This window comes from Ptychodera flava, chromosome 6 (genome assembly GCF_041260155.1).
Source record: "Ptychodera flava strain L36383 chromosome 6, AS_Pfla_20210202, whole genome shotgun sequence".
In the NCBI taxonomy this organism is placed as follows: Eukaryota; Metazoa; Hemichordata; class Enteropneusta; family Ptychoderidae; genus Ptychodera; species Ptychodera flava.
The window spans coordinates 28,358,006-28,376,098 of record NC_091933.1 but is presented as its reverse complement, the minus strand read 5'-3'; the positions used below and the strand labels follow the sequence as shown (position 1 = coordinate 28,376,098).

Genomic DNA, 18,093 nt, shown 5'->3' with positions numbered 1-18,093 from the left:
ATTCTAGAACTGATGAAAGAAATGTTGCACACCTGTCTCTTTACATGTACATCAAATCTGTTGTGTTGAGAAAACTGATTAGAAAGTTTCTGAAACCTCAAGACACTGACTGGTATGGTTCTTTTTAAATTCCACATTATACAGGGTGTCAATTTTTAGCTCCTGTGTTCACACATTGGAGCTGATGTTGTACCCCCATTTGTCTTTCAGTGCGTCTTTCTGTGAACATAATTTAAAAAAAAGATCAAATTTCCCCCAAATTGTAGTTGCCCAATATGAAGAACTGTAACAAGTTTGGTTGGTGAAGCTTTCATAATTAGCATTATTTTGCGTAATTACTGATTTTGGACAAGCGTGGATATCGTGACAGAATCTGATGAAATTTTGTTCATAGTTTTAGTGATGACCTCACTTAGGTTTGTGAAGATTATCATGAAATTTGGATGGTTGTATGTGTTGAGGATTTTCTTTGAAATCTTTAGTCTAGTCGGATAGTTTTCAAATCTGTTTCACACTCAAGGATGACTTCCATTAGATTTGTTCAAACTAATATTTGCATATTTTTTTGCAATTATGCTCCATAACCTCTTGTCGGATAGTTTTCAACCCTAGTGTATTGGTTTGTAGGAAAGACTTCTCTTACATGTAGATGTGTAAAAACTCATGACAAAGTTTGCGTATGTAAATGTTGTGATTCTGTCCTCTCATTCGGTCAAGACTTCAGTTTCTCAGAGACCACTGGGCAAATTAATTTAATACTTCAGTGGTGTGTGGGTAATATCACCATAGGAGATTTTAAAATGACAAAATGTGCTCCTGTGCAATATTGAGGTCCATTTCTCATCCTTGGCAAAAGAATAATTTCCTTTGAAACCAACTGTTCTGCACAGGAGGACATCCAAGTCACATCTCACAGTATAACATGCAGACCTTTACAAGCAGAGTCCCTCAACCATGAAGGGACTGTGCCTTGGGGTATAGCAGCATCCTGAGGACTAGCTGAACAGCTCCCTCAGTGTCCTACAGCAGTCATGCCATAGTTGAACACAAAAAACTGCATAAATAATACAAAATCACCACCAGCTGCATGACATATGGGTGTATGTTTATGTATTATCTTGCAAACATCATATCAAGAGGTCCAGAACCATTCACACAAAGCAACTACTCAGGCCACAAAAATGCAAGTTTTATAAATAACACCTGGAATGTTTATTTCCTTCCACTTGACTTTTGAAGTGATCACATCACTCACTTTGATTTTGTTTCTGAAATCTGGTTTGGGGATATCAGATGGTCAATTGTCCTCGTTCAGTAATGGATTTCCACCTAAACAAATGTTTCACCAAAGAGCCTTTATACAAAGTCACAGCCTCTTATACCATATAATCATGAATGACTGGTCAAAAAGTGTTGTAACAGTTCTGCCTCCATTTGTCATCAATGAATTCACTTTAACCCTGAAACTTGAAGGGGGTTCGATGCTTTCAAAGGCAACATCAACTGAACTGCACGAGTTGATTGTAGGGGTAGTTAAGCTACGGCTCAATTTACTGGTGCAAGTGGTGGGGCAACGTTGAACAAATGAACAGAACTCCTATAAATAAAAGAATTGTTCTCAGTACTGACTCAGAAAGTAAGGTGTTCCTTGAGGATGTTCTTGTTGACAGTTCCAATAAAAAGTGTCAGATCACCAGGTACCATGTACTTCTATCAGAACCAAGAACTTTGATGATGTGAAGACTCATGTCAATGTAGAGTTGGTAAAGTTTGTTGTTGTGTGTGCTAGATTCATGACAATGAAATAATGGAATGTACAATCTTTAATTACCCCAATTTTGACAGTTTCTCAAAAGTAATTGTGATTGTGAGTCAAAATGTCTGCTGTTGGTTTCATACTTGTGTTCTTATTTGTCAATACTGTACATGTGAAATAGCAGCAACATATTGTAAAATATCATGACGTAAAATTCTTCTAATATACTACAGAATGGAAGATTTCATACAATGTTTAATTGGTGTGTCTGTGTATTTGTAACCATTTAATTACAAACTTAGGTGGTCCTAATGCATCCTGCTTGACCTCTACACAATGAGATTGAACCCCCTATAAATGAGATAATTCCTGACTGAGGAAAAACATGGAAATACAGTATGTTTCTTTCATAAATGCTGTCAAGGAGAGTGAATAGAAAATGTTTAGGTTCTGAAGGAGAAAAAGAATTACAACATATAAAAAGAATTTTTCCGGATACCATTCTAGAAAAACTAGAAAATACAAATATCAGAAAACCTCTCCACGTGGCATCAGGGTCAGTGAAGTTATCCTCTATTGTGGAATAATACACGATGTGGTATAAGTCACAACTTTCAAAATTTAAAAGGGTGGTGAGTAGGCAGATGAATTGAGTACTTCCACATCAGCATTGAAACTATTGTGTATTATTCATACCATCTACCTGGCATTGGTGGAGTTAGCAAGGTCTATATCTCTTGCACCATTTTCCTTTTGAAAAATCCACTGAAAACATAAAATCTTTAAATTTGTTTCTATTACTCAATTAATTTCCCTAGAAAATAAACATCGTCTCTCAGTGACCGCTGTAATTTAATTCAATCTTGAGAGATTTTGTACAGTCTTCCACATTTTACTCTGATATTCACATACAACATTTATACATATCAATATTGTCTACTCAAACATCCTCCCCAATATTTCTCACAATAAAACCAAATTTTAAAAATTTGAAATAAAATGACATTAACGTCTTCAGATCTCCATAAATGGCATCACTGATTTTTCAACTCTACTTAAAAATGACACTTCACTGAAAGCAAACTAACAAGCAGTCATAGAAAGCTGAAATTGCAGTATGGAATAATTTACAACAACCAAGTGTCAAATAATCTTTGTCAGTTCATACATTAGGACAAATAATTTCAAAAGAGAAAAAACATTAAAAGCTGTCTTTGTCAAGTTAAAACATTACAAAAATATAAGAAAAATCTGAATTATAACTGCATCCTTGAAAAGTGGAAATGAATGCAAACTGTCAAAAAATGTGGAAGTTCAATGGCAAAAAAAGAACTGAGAAAAATTCTTAAGAAAAATTGTGGCTATGCCATGGTTCACCCTTGACCTCTTGACTCGTCTCCCAACATTCAGAGTGACGTCCATATACTGCCCTGGTCATATTCATAACCAGGGCAATACATTCAGGTCCTAGTGTAACATTCAGAGTGACCTGCGTATACTGCCCTGCTCATATTCATAACCAGGGCAATACATTCAGGTCCTAGTGTAACATTCAGAGTGACCTGCGTATACTGCCCTGCTCATATTCATAACCAGGGCAATACATTCAGGTCCTAGTGTAACATTCAGAGTGACCTGCGTATACTGCCCTGCTCATGTTCATAACCAGGGCAATACATTCAGGTCCCATTGTCAATTATACATGACTGCTCTTGGCCTGTAGCCCTTGGATACTGAAAGACTTATGACCAGGCCCTTTGCTATGTAAATATTAAACAGGTTTTTCTCGCTTCTCACTATTGAATATGACTTATCAGCCTCTATATCAAAAATTATTTCATATTTTTTACAAATCTTTGTTTTTACAACGTATACAATTAAATGGAAATTAATATCAGCAAATAAAATCTATTTACTTGTGACTATACTTTTAAAATATGGCAATTAGATTAGGCATTGGTCAAATGTCATCTGTGAAGCATCATGCCAACTCCTCTTTCTGATAAATTGCATTTTCATTTGTCTGATTTACTCATTTTGTTCCTGTAGGAGTTTGTAAATGTTCCTTTCCATCAACAGCAGCTGGATGCTAAAAACTTTCTCAAGAACGACCCATTGGTGGTTTCCAGTGTTGTGTTGCATGTCGAATGACTTTTCACAGCGTGACGAGACATATTCTCTTTGTTGTCCTTTACAACATTCAACTATCACTTTCAGATTCAATCTCTCCTCAGCTATTGCTGGCAGTATTCATGTACATTGGCCCGTTTGACCCAGGAGACGATGGTGTCGTGGGCGACGGTGTCAGTGTGGATGGTGTTCCGCGGGTGGCCTTGGTGTACGATTCATTACGAGGCATGTTGACGTACACAGCTTCAATATCCAGGAATCTGGTGTTGGTCGCTGATGTCAAGATTCTCTTCAGCTGATACACTAAATCAGTGAAACTGGGCCTGTCATCTGCTACAACTGACCAGCAGTTGTTCATTAGATCAAATCTGGAAGAGATAAAAAAATTAAAATCAAAAGGAAGAAGTGAAAGTTTTTGACAGCCTACAGTGTAAAAAAGACTAGTTGACTACAGATTTCATAAGGTCCTCCAGCATTGGCCATTACATTTTGTGCGTAATGAAAGGTAACATTTGATTGGATGATAGTGACCTATTTGACCTGAAATCAAACAGTTAGAACTGGTGCTGTAATTGCTAGACAATGATTCAATGAATACACAAATGTTTGAAATTGACTTACAGTTCATCTGAGCAGAACTGAGGTTGGGGCAAACGTTTTCCTTTCCTCAGATACTTGGCAATATCCCAGTTGTCAACAGACGGATACGGCGTCACACCCCTTGTCATCAGCTCCCATAACACAACACCAAATGACCACTGCAGGAAAAAAAAACACCACAGCAATTAATGACAGCTTGAAAAAGAGACCAATAAGTAGGTTGGCACAAGGATCTAGCTGTCATTTTATACACATATTTATACAATTCAATACTCATTGTTCTTTCAATGATGTTCAGTGATATCCTCATTCTGAGATTGTTCCTTACAAGGCAAGTTTTACCCATTTGCACAGAAAAAATTCATATGAATATTTGCAAAACAGTGAGAATAGAGTCAAAAACACGTAGTCTTCCGCCATGTTATGAATGGAACTTGACTATAAAATAAAGAGTGAGTGTGCCCTCAACGCTAATTTGATGCACCATACCACCGACTCCAGAATACTCTCTGACTTACAAAATTCACATTACATTGTTTGGCTGTGGCTGTTTCAAGGAAATTTCATGAAATTTCTGAAGTGACTCTGCCAGTTTAGCAATCTTAAAAATTAGAGTGTACTTTATAAAGTTTATACTTTATGCAATGCAAAGTGTCACTTACAACATCTGTTTTATTGTTATACACATTTCTCTCCAGTGATTCTAGAGCCATCCATCTGACTGGAAGCTTGGTATGTTTGTCTTTAGCGCTATAGTAATCTCTCTCATAGATGTCTCGTGATAGACCAAAGTCAGCCACTTTGACTGTCAGATCATCGTCCAGCATACAGTTCCTGGCTGCCAGGTCTCGGTGGACAAACTTCAGACTTGACAAATATTCCATGCCCTCAGAAATCTGCAGACAGAATGTGATCAGATCCCGCACTGTTGGATCCTGTCGACAGAAGAAAAGAGATGAAATGTGGTTCAGCTTTATAGAATTTATTCACATTTATACAGCGTTGATTTACAGCGGCAGAAAAGCACTTCCTCAGTTTGGGTTGAAAGTCCTGCATTGTGACAGGGTTGCATGTTTCCCCAGGTTGGCAAATATATCTGATTGAAATTGGATGTGGAGATGGCAACATTTTAAACCTTTCTTTGTTCTTTGGTGCTGTCATTTGCTGTTGTCACTTCTAAGAGATGTGACACCGATAATGGGTGACAAAGAGTAGAGATGGCGCCATCTCTTCATCTTATCTTCATCTTATATTAAGTTGTCACGGTTTCAAATCAATACAGGACACTTTCAAGAGATTTTACAGTCTTACAATTTTTCTCTTTTATTCCTTGTATGAAAATTTCTGAAGGGCAAAGTTGTATTCTCACCTGTTCTGGGTTTCTGATATAGCTGAGTAGATCTCCGTTCTTCATGTACGGCAAGATGACCAATGGTGATTCCTTTTTATGCAGGCACACACCAATTAATTGTAAAACATTTTTATGTTTAAAGTCTTTCATCATGACTCCCTCTCGCAGGAATGAGATCATGTCACTCCCGTTGCCTTCCAGTAATGTTTTGATAGCAACCTCCACTTCAACTCCATCGTCGGTTTTCAGCAATCCATGGTACACTAATCCAAAGTGACCTGTGCAAGGAGGAAATATATGTTCAATGCATGCATCTCCCACAATACAACTGCTTGGAAAGCACTATACTAAGTCAATACTGTGGTTTTCATGTGTTTTATACTATAGTTGCAAATACCTGGCTACATGCATGCACTTGTATATGCCAGACTGTACCACGCTGCCTTTCATTGACACAGAAACTACCAGTAAATAACTTTACATTTAAATTCTCCATAAGTTCAACAAAGCTTAGAATGAACTCTAGAGGGCTCTGCACACCCTCAGCAGATGATCATCTGGAGGAGCTCGTTAATTACTGATTCAAATGATAGTGGTATCTTTCTAAACCCTACCATTTGTGAGCTATGCTTTTCACACTGCTTGAAAAATATAATTGGGCATACAAGATTAAATTGAATTTTAAAGAATAATTATTTTGGAATACTTCATGGTACACAAATTACACTTGAAACGCACAGAAAACTTGGGAGCTAATTGAAACAGAGCTAAAGGACCGTTTGTAGACTTTGTTGTGGTTCATTTTGGCTTTTGATGTTGTTTTTAATTTTGGAGTCACAGGAATTACCTGTAAATTGACCATAATCTACTGACATTAAATCCTTTGGCAGTGTTTTAGGTACTGATATTTTCCAGACCTCTCATCTTAACGGTTGAAGACTAACTCTGCAAAAAGTTCAAAGGAAATCAACTTGTCTGTTGGAAACCAACCATCCTTGACAGATAACTGAGATAAATATGATGGTGACATCATATCCTGTATTTTGCAACTCAAATTTAATCATGACAACGAACATGCACTTACCTCTGCCAACCACTTTTAATAGTTCCAGATTTCTCCTTTCAACGGTGACATCACTAATATGGAGAGCTAAATCCTTATCAATCTGTGACAGCAATGGCGTGTCATCATCATAGCTAGCGCCCATCCCTCCAGGTCCCATGAAATATGCTACAGAAATTAACAAAATGTGTGTCATGAAGCACTGTATAATTCATTGCAATATGTCTTCCCTTTGAAGAAGCAGTATGAGCATGAAGTGATGGCTTTGTAGACACAAATTGTGATCTCATTATAAAAATATGCTGTGAATTTAACTGCAGTACTTCATACTGAAAGTATTTAATATGTAAATTAATAGAATTTCACTCTACAATTCATTCGAAATTGACCCTAACAGTTGGTGAAACAGATTACCTTCCTGACACTTTCAATATCTTATCATCAGCAGAACTGACCTGAAACTGTGTATGTTATTGATGAAATGTATTGACTGTTGTGAATGAATGAAAGCCACAACTTCCTGCCACGACCCTTGTCAACTTGCCCCGGTTTTTGGTTAACCCTCACAGCTTGTGGTGTTGTCTTTAGATCCATATACAGGAAATGGAGTTGAAAGAGGTTTAAAAACCACAAGAGACACAATCGCATAATTCCTCCCACTATATCAGGGTTTGGATAAACAAAGCCATGCTGAACTTTAAACACTTCCTCATCCATGTTTGTGTCAGCAATTACAGATTATTGATCTTAAATTACCATCAGTAAACATTCTACTCTCTGCAATTTAGTCACAGCAAGATTTCAACTATGAGGAAACAGAAACTTTTGATAACTAACAAGACTGCTTTAAGTTGACCAGAAATCTCAATTTACAAAGTTTCACATACATTTCGTCAGTGTCATCCCTTTGACTTCCAAGCACATTGTCAACATCTAAGAAAATTAGTGACTTTTGATGTGTTCCCCAATTTTTAAATGTAGCGTACTCTTCAGGGACAGATATTTGCTCTTTCAAATTTTTACAATACTTTACTGATCAACCACTTGTATGTGTAAATCAAAAATTTCATTCTTTCCATTGAGTTGACAAAGGTATGGCAGCCATTTTGAATTTCAAATATGTTTTCCATTTAATCAAACTTTGGATGGTGACCCCTTGATATTTATTCTTGATTTTGAAAGAGAATGGCTGAAATTTTCCTCAAAGAAAGTTTGAGCAAAAGTTGAAGTCTTTCACTTTTGAAGCGCAACCTATACTTTAAGCGTGTATTTGTATAGAAGCTTATTATATTCTACAAATTTGAGAACACTGCCACTCACTGTTTCTACTTCCATTCCTAGCCGGTCTCTGTGGTGTGCAATCAACACCACTAGGATTTGCCCGATACATCACAGAGTAGTCAGTTTCATCCTGCATCATCAGCATTTTTTTCTTCTTCATCTTCTTCTTCTCTCTGTATCTCCAGACGACAACGCCGATGATGAGCAGCGTGACGGCCAGTAAGATGGCTGTTACAATGTACTGCCACTTGAACCCATTTTCCGTCCAGTCCACATACTGCAAGAAGCCAATCTCAAACTCCAGGTTGCCAACGTACACCTGTTCAACACATAAAATTTTTGAGGTATTCAACTTGTAGGTTGCAAACTTACACCTGCGATAAAAATAAAACTTTTTGTGTGTTTTCATGTTTGCTGTAGCTGCCATTGGTGGGGTGGTATACTGTTTGATAACAAATTTTAAAACACAAAAATGACAAAAATTGCCCCAAAACAGTAATTTTTCCAATTTTGTCGCAATTTCAACAAATTAGAAGGGTAACACCCTTGCAAACATCTAACCCAAATTTGAGAGCAACTTGGCTGGCGGTTTCAGAGAAGAATAATTTTTACTTAAAATGAGAAAAATAACCAAAATACAAAATTCAAGATATCTTCACGATATTCATAAAACTGTATAGGGTTCACCTAAGGTACCCGGTACTTGCACACAAATTTTCGAAGTAATCAAAACAGCGATTCTTGAGCTATTAATTCTTGACCATTTTCACATTTTTAAAGCTCATTTGCATAATTTTGGCAATGAAAACTTCATTTGAACAAAATCCCATCTATAGCCCAGGATGCATCAACACACTAAATACCAAGCTGAAAAGTGCAGCAGTTTGTGAGTTCTTGATGTTGACGGACATATTATACGTACATACATACATTGTACATACACATATACATATACAGATGCCACCAAAATCAGTTTATACGATAACCTCACATTGGTGTACCAAATGTGCGCTAAAAAGTGGACATGATGTGTGGAAACTGGGTGCTCAGAATTCAATAGAGTAGTGAGCTTTATCATAGTCTAGGCTTTGGGTCATCCTTTTACTTCTAATCATTTCACCCCTATTTCCCTGCAACCCATCTTTATCAAAGCAATGGCACTGTCAACTATTAATTTGGCTGTGAAAGGGGTTAAAAGATGGCAGTCCTAACAAAGCAGTAACCAGGAATGTGACTCTGCAAATCAATATAACCACAATTTAAGTTTCCTACATGGTCGCTCAGAAACACAAACACACGTATATGCACAAATACTGCATACAGCAAGTGTGTAACCTAGGATTCCTTCAAATATTCGTCATTCATTGCTTCTAAACCTTTCTCAATCTCATCTTTAGGTCACTTTCTCACCTCTACTTTTCTCCTTGGTTCATTCATTCTGGTGTGGTTGTCCCTCTTTGGAGGGGAGCATATACACAGGTCATAGAGTAACTGGGTGACATTACACTGGTGATTGCCAACTACGATTTTCACATCGTCCTTGGTGCTGGACAGATTCAGATGGATTCCCTGGTGTAAGAGAATAACAAGAAATAAACAGAAAGTCAGAGAAATGTGTAAGTTGTGATATACAGCTTAATTATGTTTACTGAAAGTTCCATGGCAATATCTTGGAGATGGAAAACCCATTACTGTGCTTATCTGTTTTTTTGTAAAACCAAAATTCTGAACATTATCAGTTCAATGAAATGTAAACATCAGCAGTGTATCCTGACAATTTTCAATTACGGAAAAGATTGCCTGAAGTCATGGTGAGATAAAAATATGTTTGTGTACTCGTTTTTTTTGCTGCAAGCACCAACCGTTCAACCATAAGATAGGCTAATCAGTGGGGACATGTACAAGGCTCTGTGAATGCAGCTTTCCTGCCATGTCTTGCCAAGGTGAACAGACGTACATGTAGAGTCACTTACATCAATGTACAGGGAAAGCTTGTCATCACTTAGTTTCCGGAGGTTTTCTGGTTCAGGAAATTTGAAGTAGACCGGATCTGGGAAGTAGATGAAAGTGTCCCAGTCCACTGACTTGTTTTCATCAGAGCCGATCACCATACCATCCAGCACAAATGACATGATAACTTTCTGTGGCTCACTCTTTGATGCCATGATGCCGGTCTGTCCAACATTGGGTGCAGGACACAACGCTGACATACCATCAGCAGCAGGATTGCAAGTCTAGGCAAAGAAACAAACAGAACATTTCATGTCACATCATTACAAACTGTGGTAAAAAAGTTACAACACAACAACATAGACTGAACATCTTACAGTTTCATTGCACGACGGTGCACTCACTGGGATCAACAAAGAGGATGGTTAACCATGATTTACCAGTTCACATACGCTAGGAATGCACACAGTACATGACTTAGAAAGCAAATTTTATGATGTAAAATATTTTACAGAACTCATCTTCCTTCATGAATTTGATAGGCTCTGTGTAATCGTCCTTGTCAAACTTTGTGACAACTCATTTTTCTGAGATTCAGAACTCAAAAGAAAGATGACCTGGTAAACTAACAAAGTTGTAGTTTCAGTCCAATTCTTTAGTGATGACCATTAGGCTTTGCACCAAGTATGCAAATTGTCAGGTTTTGACTGCAGACATAAAACTTTTCCCCTATTTATTGTGTTTTTTTGATGCTCACCTCAGTAATAGTACTATGTCCGTAACTTGTGGTAGCGTTGGCAACCATGATCATCTCTGACGCAATATGTAAATTATGACCTATGACATTGAGAGGTGTTCCACCGCTAAATACAAAATGAACAAGACGTAAATCAATCAAAAGATTCTTAATTTTTACGATGATGTTCCTGTGCAAGCGCCAAAGTGTGACAGTTTTCAAAGATATTTGAATTCAGATGGCAATAGTTATTTGACAAAGATACTGTGTGATTGCACCATAGACCCTACAAAAAGAAAGACATCTTGACGGTAGCATGAAACCTGTGTTTGTGGGATTGTGTGTCAGATATGACCTACAAAAGAAGCAATTGGCCTTGTAGGTATTGATGGTGACAATAAACCACTTGACACTATATCTATCATTTTGTCACGAGCTATCTGATGCTGGATTTTAATGTCATGGTGTGGGGTTGACAGTGGTACATGTAGGTATGGTAGTTATCTGCACTCTTGTATGTCTTGTTTCAATTACAATACTAGACCTCATTAGGTAGAAAATTGCACTTAATTAACATAATAAAGTCTTGAGTACCAACTCTTTCCACAAGATATTTAGATTTTTTTAATGTAGAAAGTGCCTCAGGGACAGATATTCAAACTCTCAAACCTTTAGTTTGAGAAAAGTTTGAGAAAAGTTCGAGCAAAAGTTTATCTTTTGATTTTCAAGAAGCGTACTACCTACATGTAAAAGGAGAACACACACACTAAAAGTTTGTCAGTTTTCCCTACTGGTTCGAAGCTCACCTGAGAAATGCCTTCCTTGGGTAGACATCTGTGATGCTGGGGTTGGTTGTATAGTTGAAATTACTCTCACTTACTAGAACTGAATTGTCTATCTTGATCTCTACAGGGCCATAGGCCATGTCCAGGGCAGCTGACGTAGTGCAGAGAATCTGGTTGTACGTAAATCTGGCGTTGGAGAAAGAGTGGAGTATGAGTATAAGCATGCATCATAATGCCATTATTATGGGAATTATTTTGTGTGAATAAATGCCATATCAGTGAATATATCGGTTTTATTGTCCTTTCACAAAGTATAGATGGGCCATGCAAGATTTATTCGATACTGTCAATTTAGATCAAAATAGGGGATTGATTTGTGTTGGTTAGTTTATGACTTCATAATTCTCCTTGACCAATGTAAAGTGATAGGCTTTGAAGGAACAGACTTCATACCTATTGAATTAGTCTATTTATCTACCAGTTACACAGGTCTATGCCTTCTGTTTGCTGCATATTATATATTGGACAACCATACAGGCGGGAAACAGGAGTTCTCTTAGGTAGAATTTACCTCTGGGATAGATGATGTGGACTCTTAAACTCTTGAAATATTTTTTTTTGTCTACCACCTGCGGGGGCTCATCTTGAAGCTCATGGAGTGAAAATATTTCACTGACTACTTTTGGTGAAGATCTAAAATTTTATTTTGCATCATTAAAGGCCATTTTGAATTTCAAGTGTCGGTAGAATTGGGTAACTGATTACTCTAGTATGACATTTTGCATGGTGACCTCTGATTTTTATTCTGAAGTTTGAAAGAGAATGGTTTAAAGTTTTCTTGTAGAAAGTATGTGCAAAATTAAAAAGTCTTTCAATTTCCAAGTGCATACTACCTTATTGAGGCTTAAATGAACTTCATACAATCTCCAAACTCCACTGCATTTTAATACATGTAACATAAATTTAATGTGATATGTTTGAGATGCATGCATCATGAGTACATGCATGTGTATTTGGTATGGAAAAATCTTTCACAAACCTGGAGAATCATAGCGCAATATGACAGACTAATCATGATGGTCTTCACTAGAGGAATGTCAAAGTCTCGGTTCATGATCAAAGGATGTGTCTAAAATGATTCATTTGATCACAAACAGAGAAAGAAGTCAATACGTGCATGAGAAACCACTGCCTATGGAACTGCAGAAGCAACATTCTCTTTCATGAATTCAGTCACAGTGATGTGTAAGCCATGACTTACGAGGTGATATGGCATGGATGACCAGCCACTCTAACAGCTCTGTTGGTACCAACATCAAAATACTCGCCAGAGATCACCATCTGAGTTCCACCTGACTGGGCGCCATATTTAGGACTAAACTTGTCAAGAACAGGTTCCTTCAGACAGTAAAAGAAAAAACGAGAAATTAAAATGCATGAGTCGCAAGTTTAATTTCCTCAACTTCAAATTGTAATAACACACATGCTCCTGAAGCGAACAGTGAGTTCTTTATCATGAAATGCAGTTATGGATTGTTAGAGTCCAACCTTGAAATTCAAATTCAAATAGACAGGAAAACATTGGGTAGGTCAATTCACAGTGCCTCTCTTTAGTGGTTACACAGTAAAGAACCTTTCTCATTGCTTTCCTTGTTTTCTGATGATGTTTAATTTCCACTGGAACTAATGTTCTGATGTTTATCAGGAAATACTAATGAAAGGAAATGGTTTTTGGGAGACAGCGCTGACACTAACTTGCAAGATAAATGACACAAAAATAAGTTACAGATGCAGAAGTGAAAATGATCATATATGGCCGAGTTCTTGTCAACAAGTACTTTCTTATATGTATTCCTATTCTATGCTTGGTGTGGTTGGCCATACAGGAAGACTGTTCAGGACACATTTCATTCTCTAACGATTGAACACTTCCTTCTGAGAGGAAATACTAGTACTGCCACTTATTCATCATGACAGATGCCCTATGACATCAACACTCCACAAACGATTTGGTCCACCATACTTCAGGTTGACAAGCCTAGCGTAATGATGGGAGGTGAGCAAGTGAGTGGGCTTAGGTAAACTATGGATCAACAAGGTAGAGAAAAGTGACTCACCACATAGGAGAATATCTGAGAAGATCCCCGCGTTCCTCTTACAATGTATGGTATTGAGTCATCCTGTACATTTGAGATGACCACCACGACTGGACCTCTACCAGACTGGCTGATTTCTGTAGTGTTACACTGCAGCCTGAAATGTGGGGTTTGGGATTGAGGACTATTAATAAAATCACCAATGATGGAGCAAGCCAGTAGGCTATGCCAGACAAATTATGGGAATACTGAGATGTAGTATTCTTGTGTGATGCACTTTAATAAGTTACATGACACTGATCAAAGTTGAAAGGAAAATTGTGATGATGAAAAGAGGACCCTGAGAAAACAAAAAAACAAACAGGTGTTGACAAATCATGACTCTGGTTTCTATAACTTTCTAAGTCAATTTTTGCCAAGGTTGGCTGACAGAGAATCGTTATTCAAACTACCAAGCCAACCGTCAGCCAGGTGGGAGCCCTCTCTGATATGCATACACTCCATACTTACTCAAAGAGATTACTTCTCTCTGGCAGAGGTAGACACAGCTGACCAGCCACTGTAACATGGTGTGTGTTTTCCCCAATACCAACACCTAGGTTATCTCCCTTGATGCTGACTATGGTGCCACCTCCAACTGGGCCCTCTAGAGGTGATATCTGAAGGTAAAATATTGAGAAATCAACGCGATGAGATGTTCCATTCATACTGCCTGGGTACTATTGATTTCTTTCTAATGTCTCGACTTCAACAGTGAATACAGAATGTTGGGCTACGTCAGCTCAGGCCAGAGTGTTCCAACAGCTGCACTTTCAACTCATTTGCTTTTACTCTCAGGGTAAAAGAGCACCATTTTGATGAAATTACACAAACAGAAGTGCGGAACTTTCACTGTTCAAGACACCAAACTTTGTTATCAGTTAAATGCAAAGCAGTCATCTCTGGGTATTGAATGACTGCTGGGTTCACACTGTCATTGCATAAATAGGTATATCCTTGCTATCTGTCAGTTATCACCAGAATTTTGCTACTAATATAATATACTAGAAAATGAGGAATAAGTGTTAAAATACACTTTTCATTGTTTTGAAACAACAATTCACAGTAATTTTTCATAAAAGTGCCAAATGGTTGGATCATAAATTAACAGACAATTGAGACTGATAACTCCTTGGGTGATGGAAAGTTCTAAAGAGATCCTGTCATTTTCCCTGCATATTCAGTACAACGAATTCACTATACTGTGGTAGTCAAAGGGGTTACTGTTATTGCTGCTATCAGAATGGAGATGTTGATACAGAAGCTCATATACATCAACAAATGTACCACCATTGCACCACATACCCTTCTGACTGATATTAATGCAACTGATCACATACCGAGTGAACTGCCGGTGGGCAGGTTCCTCTACCCCAGAGCACACCAGTTCCAGTACACTCCTCCTGGGTTGAACAGAATGCGTTGCCATCACACCAGCCACACCCTACTGGATCAGGTGTGGTCACACACACTGAACAGTCTGTGTACAAACTGCATGCATGGACTGGTAACTTGAACAACTGTCATTGAAAACAGGAAGAAGAACCAGAATAATAATTAAAAGTATATTTTACACTTTGGGAATAGACAAATTCTGTAATTCATCAATACAAGATGTGAATATTTAACTGATCAACAAGTAACGTTACAGGCTGACTCCATGTTGAAAAGCAAATTGTAATGGGTGTATAATTTTTTTAAGTTTATTTCTAAAGAAATATCCAATTAGCAATTATGTAGGATAGTACACTTAGGGATTAATATTGGACGTCTACATGACAGATGGATGTACAGTGGTCTATATATTCAAAATTACCAATATCCCACATACAGCAAACAAAGGAGACTCCCTCTAGGAGACTTTGTCCCATAGGATACTAATGGAATATTTTCTTTCCCTGTGAGACTTTTTCCCATAGGATTCTAATGGAATATTATTTACTTTCATAACACACCATCGATGGTTCACAAGGTTGATCATTGAGAACACATGCAACATCTAGTGACATGTTTTGAACACTCACCTGTTGTGGGGTCATCACATAGATATACTGCTTGGTAATGTCCAAAGCCATGTCTTGTTTTATTGGTACACCCTCACTCAGCGTGATGTTCTGGTAGGGTCTACGCAGATCATACGGTGAGTCCTCCCCCTCAGCGTCTATGATCACCTAGAATCAGCAAAAAGTCAAAAGGTTATTAAGCAAATGTATATGAGGTTAATGAATATGCACCGGACATAACTTGATATGTATGACATGGTAGCTGAATTTTTTTTGTATTTGAGGAACTTGAAAACTGACAAAATTTTAATGTTGTCATCCCCATTTTTCTGTATATGGATCAAACCACCCTATTGAAAACTGTGTTCATATTAAAATCTGGTGAAGAGAGGTTTAAAATCATTAAATCTGAAAGATTCAAGCTGACTGTATGTTTTTCATTCTGAGTAAATCTGTCTAGAGACTGCAAAAAATTTGAAATCCCTGAAGTGCCCCGATAACGTCTGTCTCCAATGACAAAATCTAAATTTCATTACGAAGGTATCCAAGTTATTTAATCATGTCTTTATCAGGATGCTGTCCTTTCCTAATTGGAAATATTCCACTAGACTCAGGCTCCTAGACTAGTGCATTGATTTTACCGCGAGTTAATGAAGATGGTATTTTCACGGACGGCACACCTGACGGTACATGTCAAATGTTATGTTCTCTTGATTAACAATTATTCAAGCTACTGCAGCGATGACATGACCAAAACTTCAACTTCAAATCAACAGAGAATTGTGGTGCACGCAAGGAAACAAAACTTTTGTTTCGCCAAATTTAACCTTGCTAATCAGCGTGTCAAAATGAGAGCAGAGTTCTCACAGCACGATGCTGGAGCTGACACTACAAGGTGACATATTAGCCCTAGGTCATCTCTGTACCTGAACTATTCATCACGGTTTCTGTCTGTTGTAAGAGTCCCACTGTGTTCATATCGCCAACAGAATGCTTTGACATCGCACATTTGTCAATTAAACACTTTAGTTTTCAATGACCAAGTACCTTTTCTGAAATATTCTGAATCAAGTACGCTATCTTCAGTCTGAATGAAATACAAATATAATTGTGGGCAGGAAAAAAATGCTGTATGCATTTAATGAGTCATGTTTGAAGGGCAAAATGCTTTACTACATAAAGTCTTGACAGCATGAGTAAAATATTATGCGCTTTGCTTTCTCGGAGGACACACAATTACACTCACTGGGGAAGTGAACACGCTAACTTGCACCAAAGAGATTGTAAAACTTGCATCAGTACACAGCGATGTGATTTTCTCATCGCAATTTACAGCCGATAGTCAGTTTATCAAAGCTCTTGACAAACGAATCGACAACAGTTCTTGATATGTATCATAAAGCGGCCCCATCAGCGGGTGCCTTGATTCAATCTGGATTACAACCTACATTTCTCAGAAAGTCCAAATTTTTCACAGTGAATGAACAAAAATAATGATATATCATCAATAGTAATGGGGGAAAAAACACTGAGTTTTCAAAAATGAGCAGAATTTACTGGAAAGTTCATTGAGATGCACCGTTTGTTACAAGGGGCGAGATTGCCATCGGCCTTTGATGGCTTTTCATTGCTACTCCAAGCAACTGAATCAATTCATTCTAAGGCTACCATTAGAGCTAACGAGGGTCTATAGTGCTGCTTGTCAAAAAACCCCAGCATCTCTACAAGCATTGTAAAGGCAAGACACTGACACAGTAACAGTCCTGCTGTCACTGTCCATCTAAAGTGGCCAACTCCACCTCCTGTTCCGAACACACTTTTTACGTCATTCATGGATTGCCAAGCTCATTAAGGCTGGAGTCAGTATAGATTCTTTCCATGATTGCTAATTATAATTAAATAATCTAATCAGTAGTGGTCAGAATTACCAAGCGGGGCAGAGAACAGCTGATTTTCCAATCTAGTTCATCATGACTAGTATATCACGTCCGTAAAATAGATGTCTTCTATTGAAATGAAGAGAATGAGAATTGACTTCAAAAGAGAATTATACTATGACTGTTGAAAATTTAACGATTCATTTTGATCTGCTACAAGTCTGTATTATTTTTTAATGGTGAAACAGTGAAAAGGCATGCATTCACATGTATAATAACATTTTGCTGCAGGCTGCATGTATTGAATCATATTCTGCATACAATCTATTAGTAAACACATTTTGCGTAGGCACATACAAAATATCCAATTGGGTACTGCCCTCTAAGCCCACGCAAAAGCCATATTTTTCTGAAGAGTAATCCCCT

The 18,093-nt window shown here is 37.6% G+C and overlaps 1 protein-coding gene across 2 annotated transcripts in view; it reads right to left on the bottom strand.

The window, feature by feature from the left end:
• Window positions 1-1,805: 1,805 nt before the first annotated feature.
• Window positions 1,806-18,093, bottom strand: part of LOC139135408 (hepatocyte growth factor receptor-like) — a 58,387-nt gene continuing 42,099 nt past the window's right edge. For both annotated transcript variants that reach the window (XM_070702785.1, XM_070702784.1), the window contains 16 exons: window positions 15,812-15,958; window positions 15,128-15,307; window positions 14,259-14,407; window positions 13,770-13,905; window positions 12,914-13,050; window positions 11,674-11,838; window positions 10,889-10,994; window positions 10,155-10,415; window positions 9,592-9,750; window positions 8,221-8,500; window positions 6,922-7,068; window positions 5,856-6,115; window positions 5,149-5,421; window positions 4,508-4,644; window positions 3,392-4,254; window positions 1,806-3,318 (listed from right to left, as the gene is read on the bottom strand). In XM_070702785.1, the coding sequence (XP_070558886.1) occupies window positions 3,987-4,254; window positions 4,508-4,644; window positions 5,149-5,421; window positions 5,856-6,115; window positions 6,922-7,068; window positions 8,221-8,500; window positions 9,592-9,750; window positions 10,155-10,415; window positions 10,889-10,994; window positions 11,674-11,838; window positions 12,914-13,050; window positions 13,770-13,905; window positions 14,259-14,407; window positions 15,128-15,307; window positions 15,812-15,958 (2,805 nt within the window). In that variant the 3' untranslated portion in view covers window positions 1,806-3,318; window positions 3,392-3,986. The remainder of the gene's footprint in view (window positions 3,319-3,391; window positions 4,255-4,507; window positions 4,645-5,148; window positions 5,422-5,855; window positions 6,116-6,921; window positions 7,069-8,220; window positions 8,501-9,591; window positions 9,751-10,154; window positions 10,416-10,888; window positions 10,995-11,673; window positions 11,839-12,913; window positions 13,051-13,769; window positions 13,906-14,258; window positions 14,408-15,127; window positions 15,308-15,811; window positions 15,959-18,093) is intronic.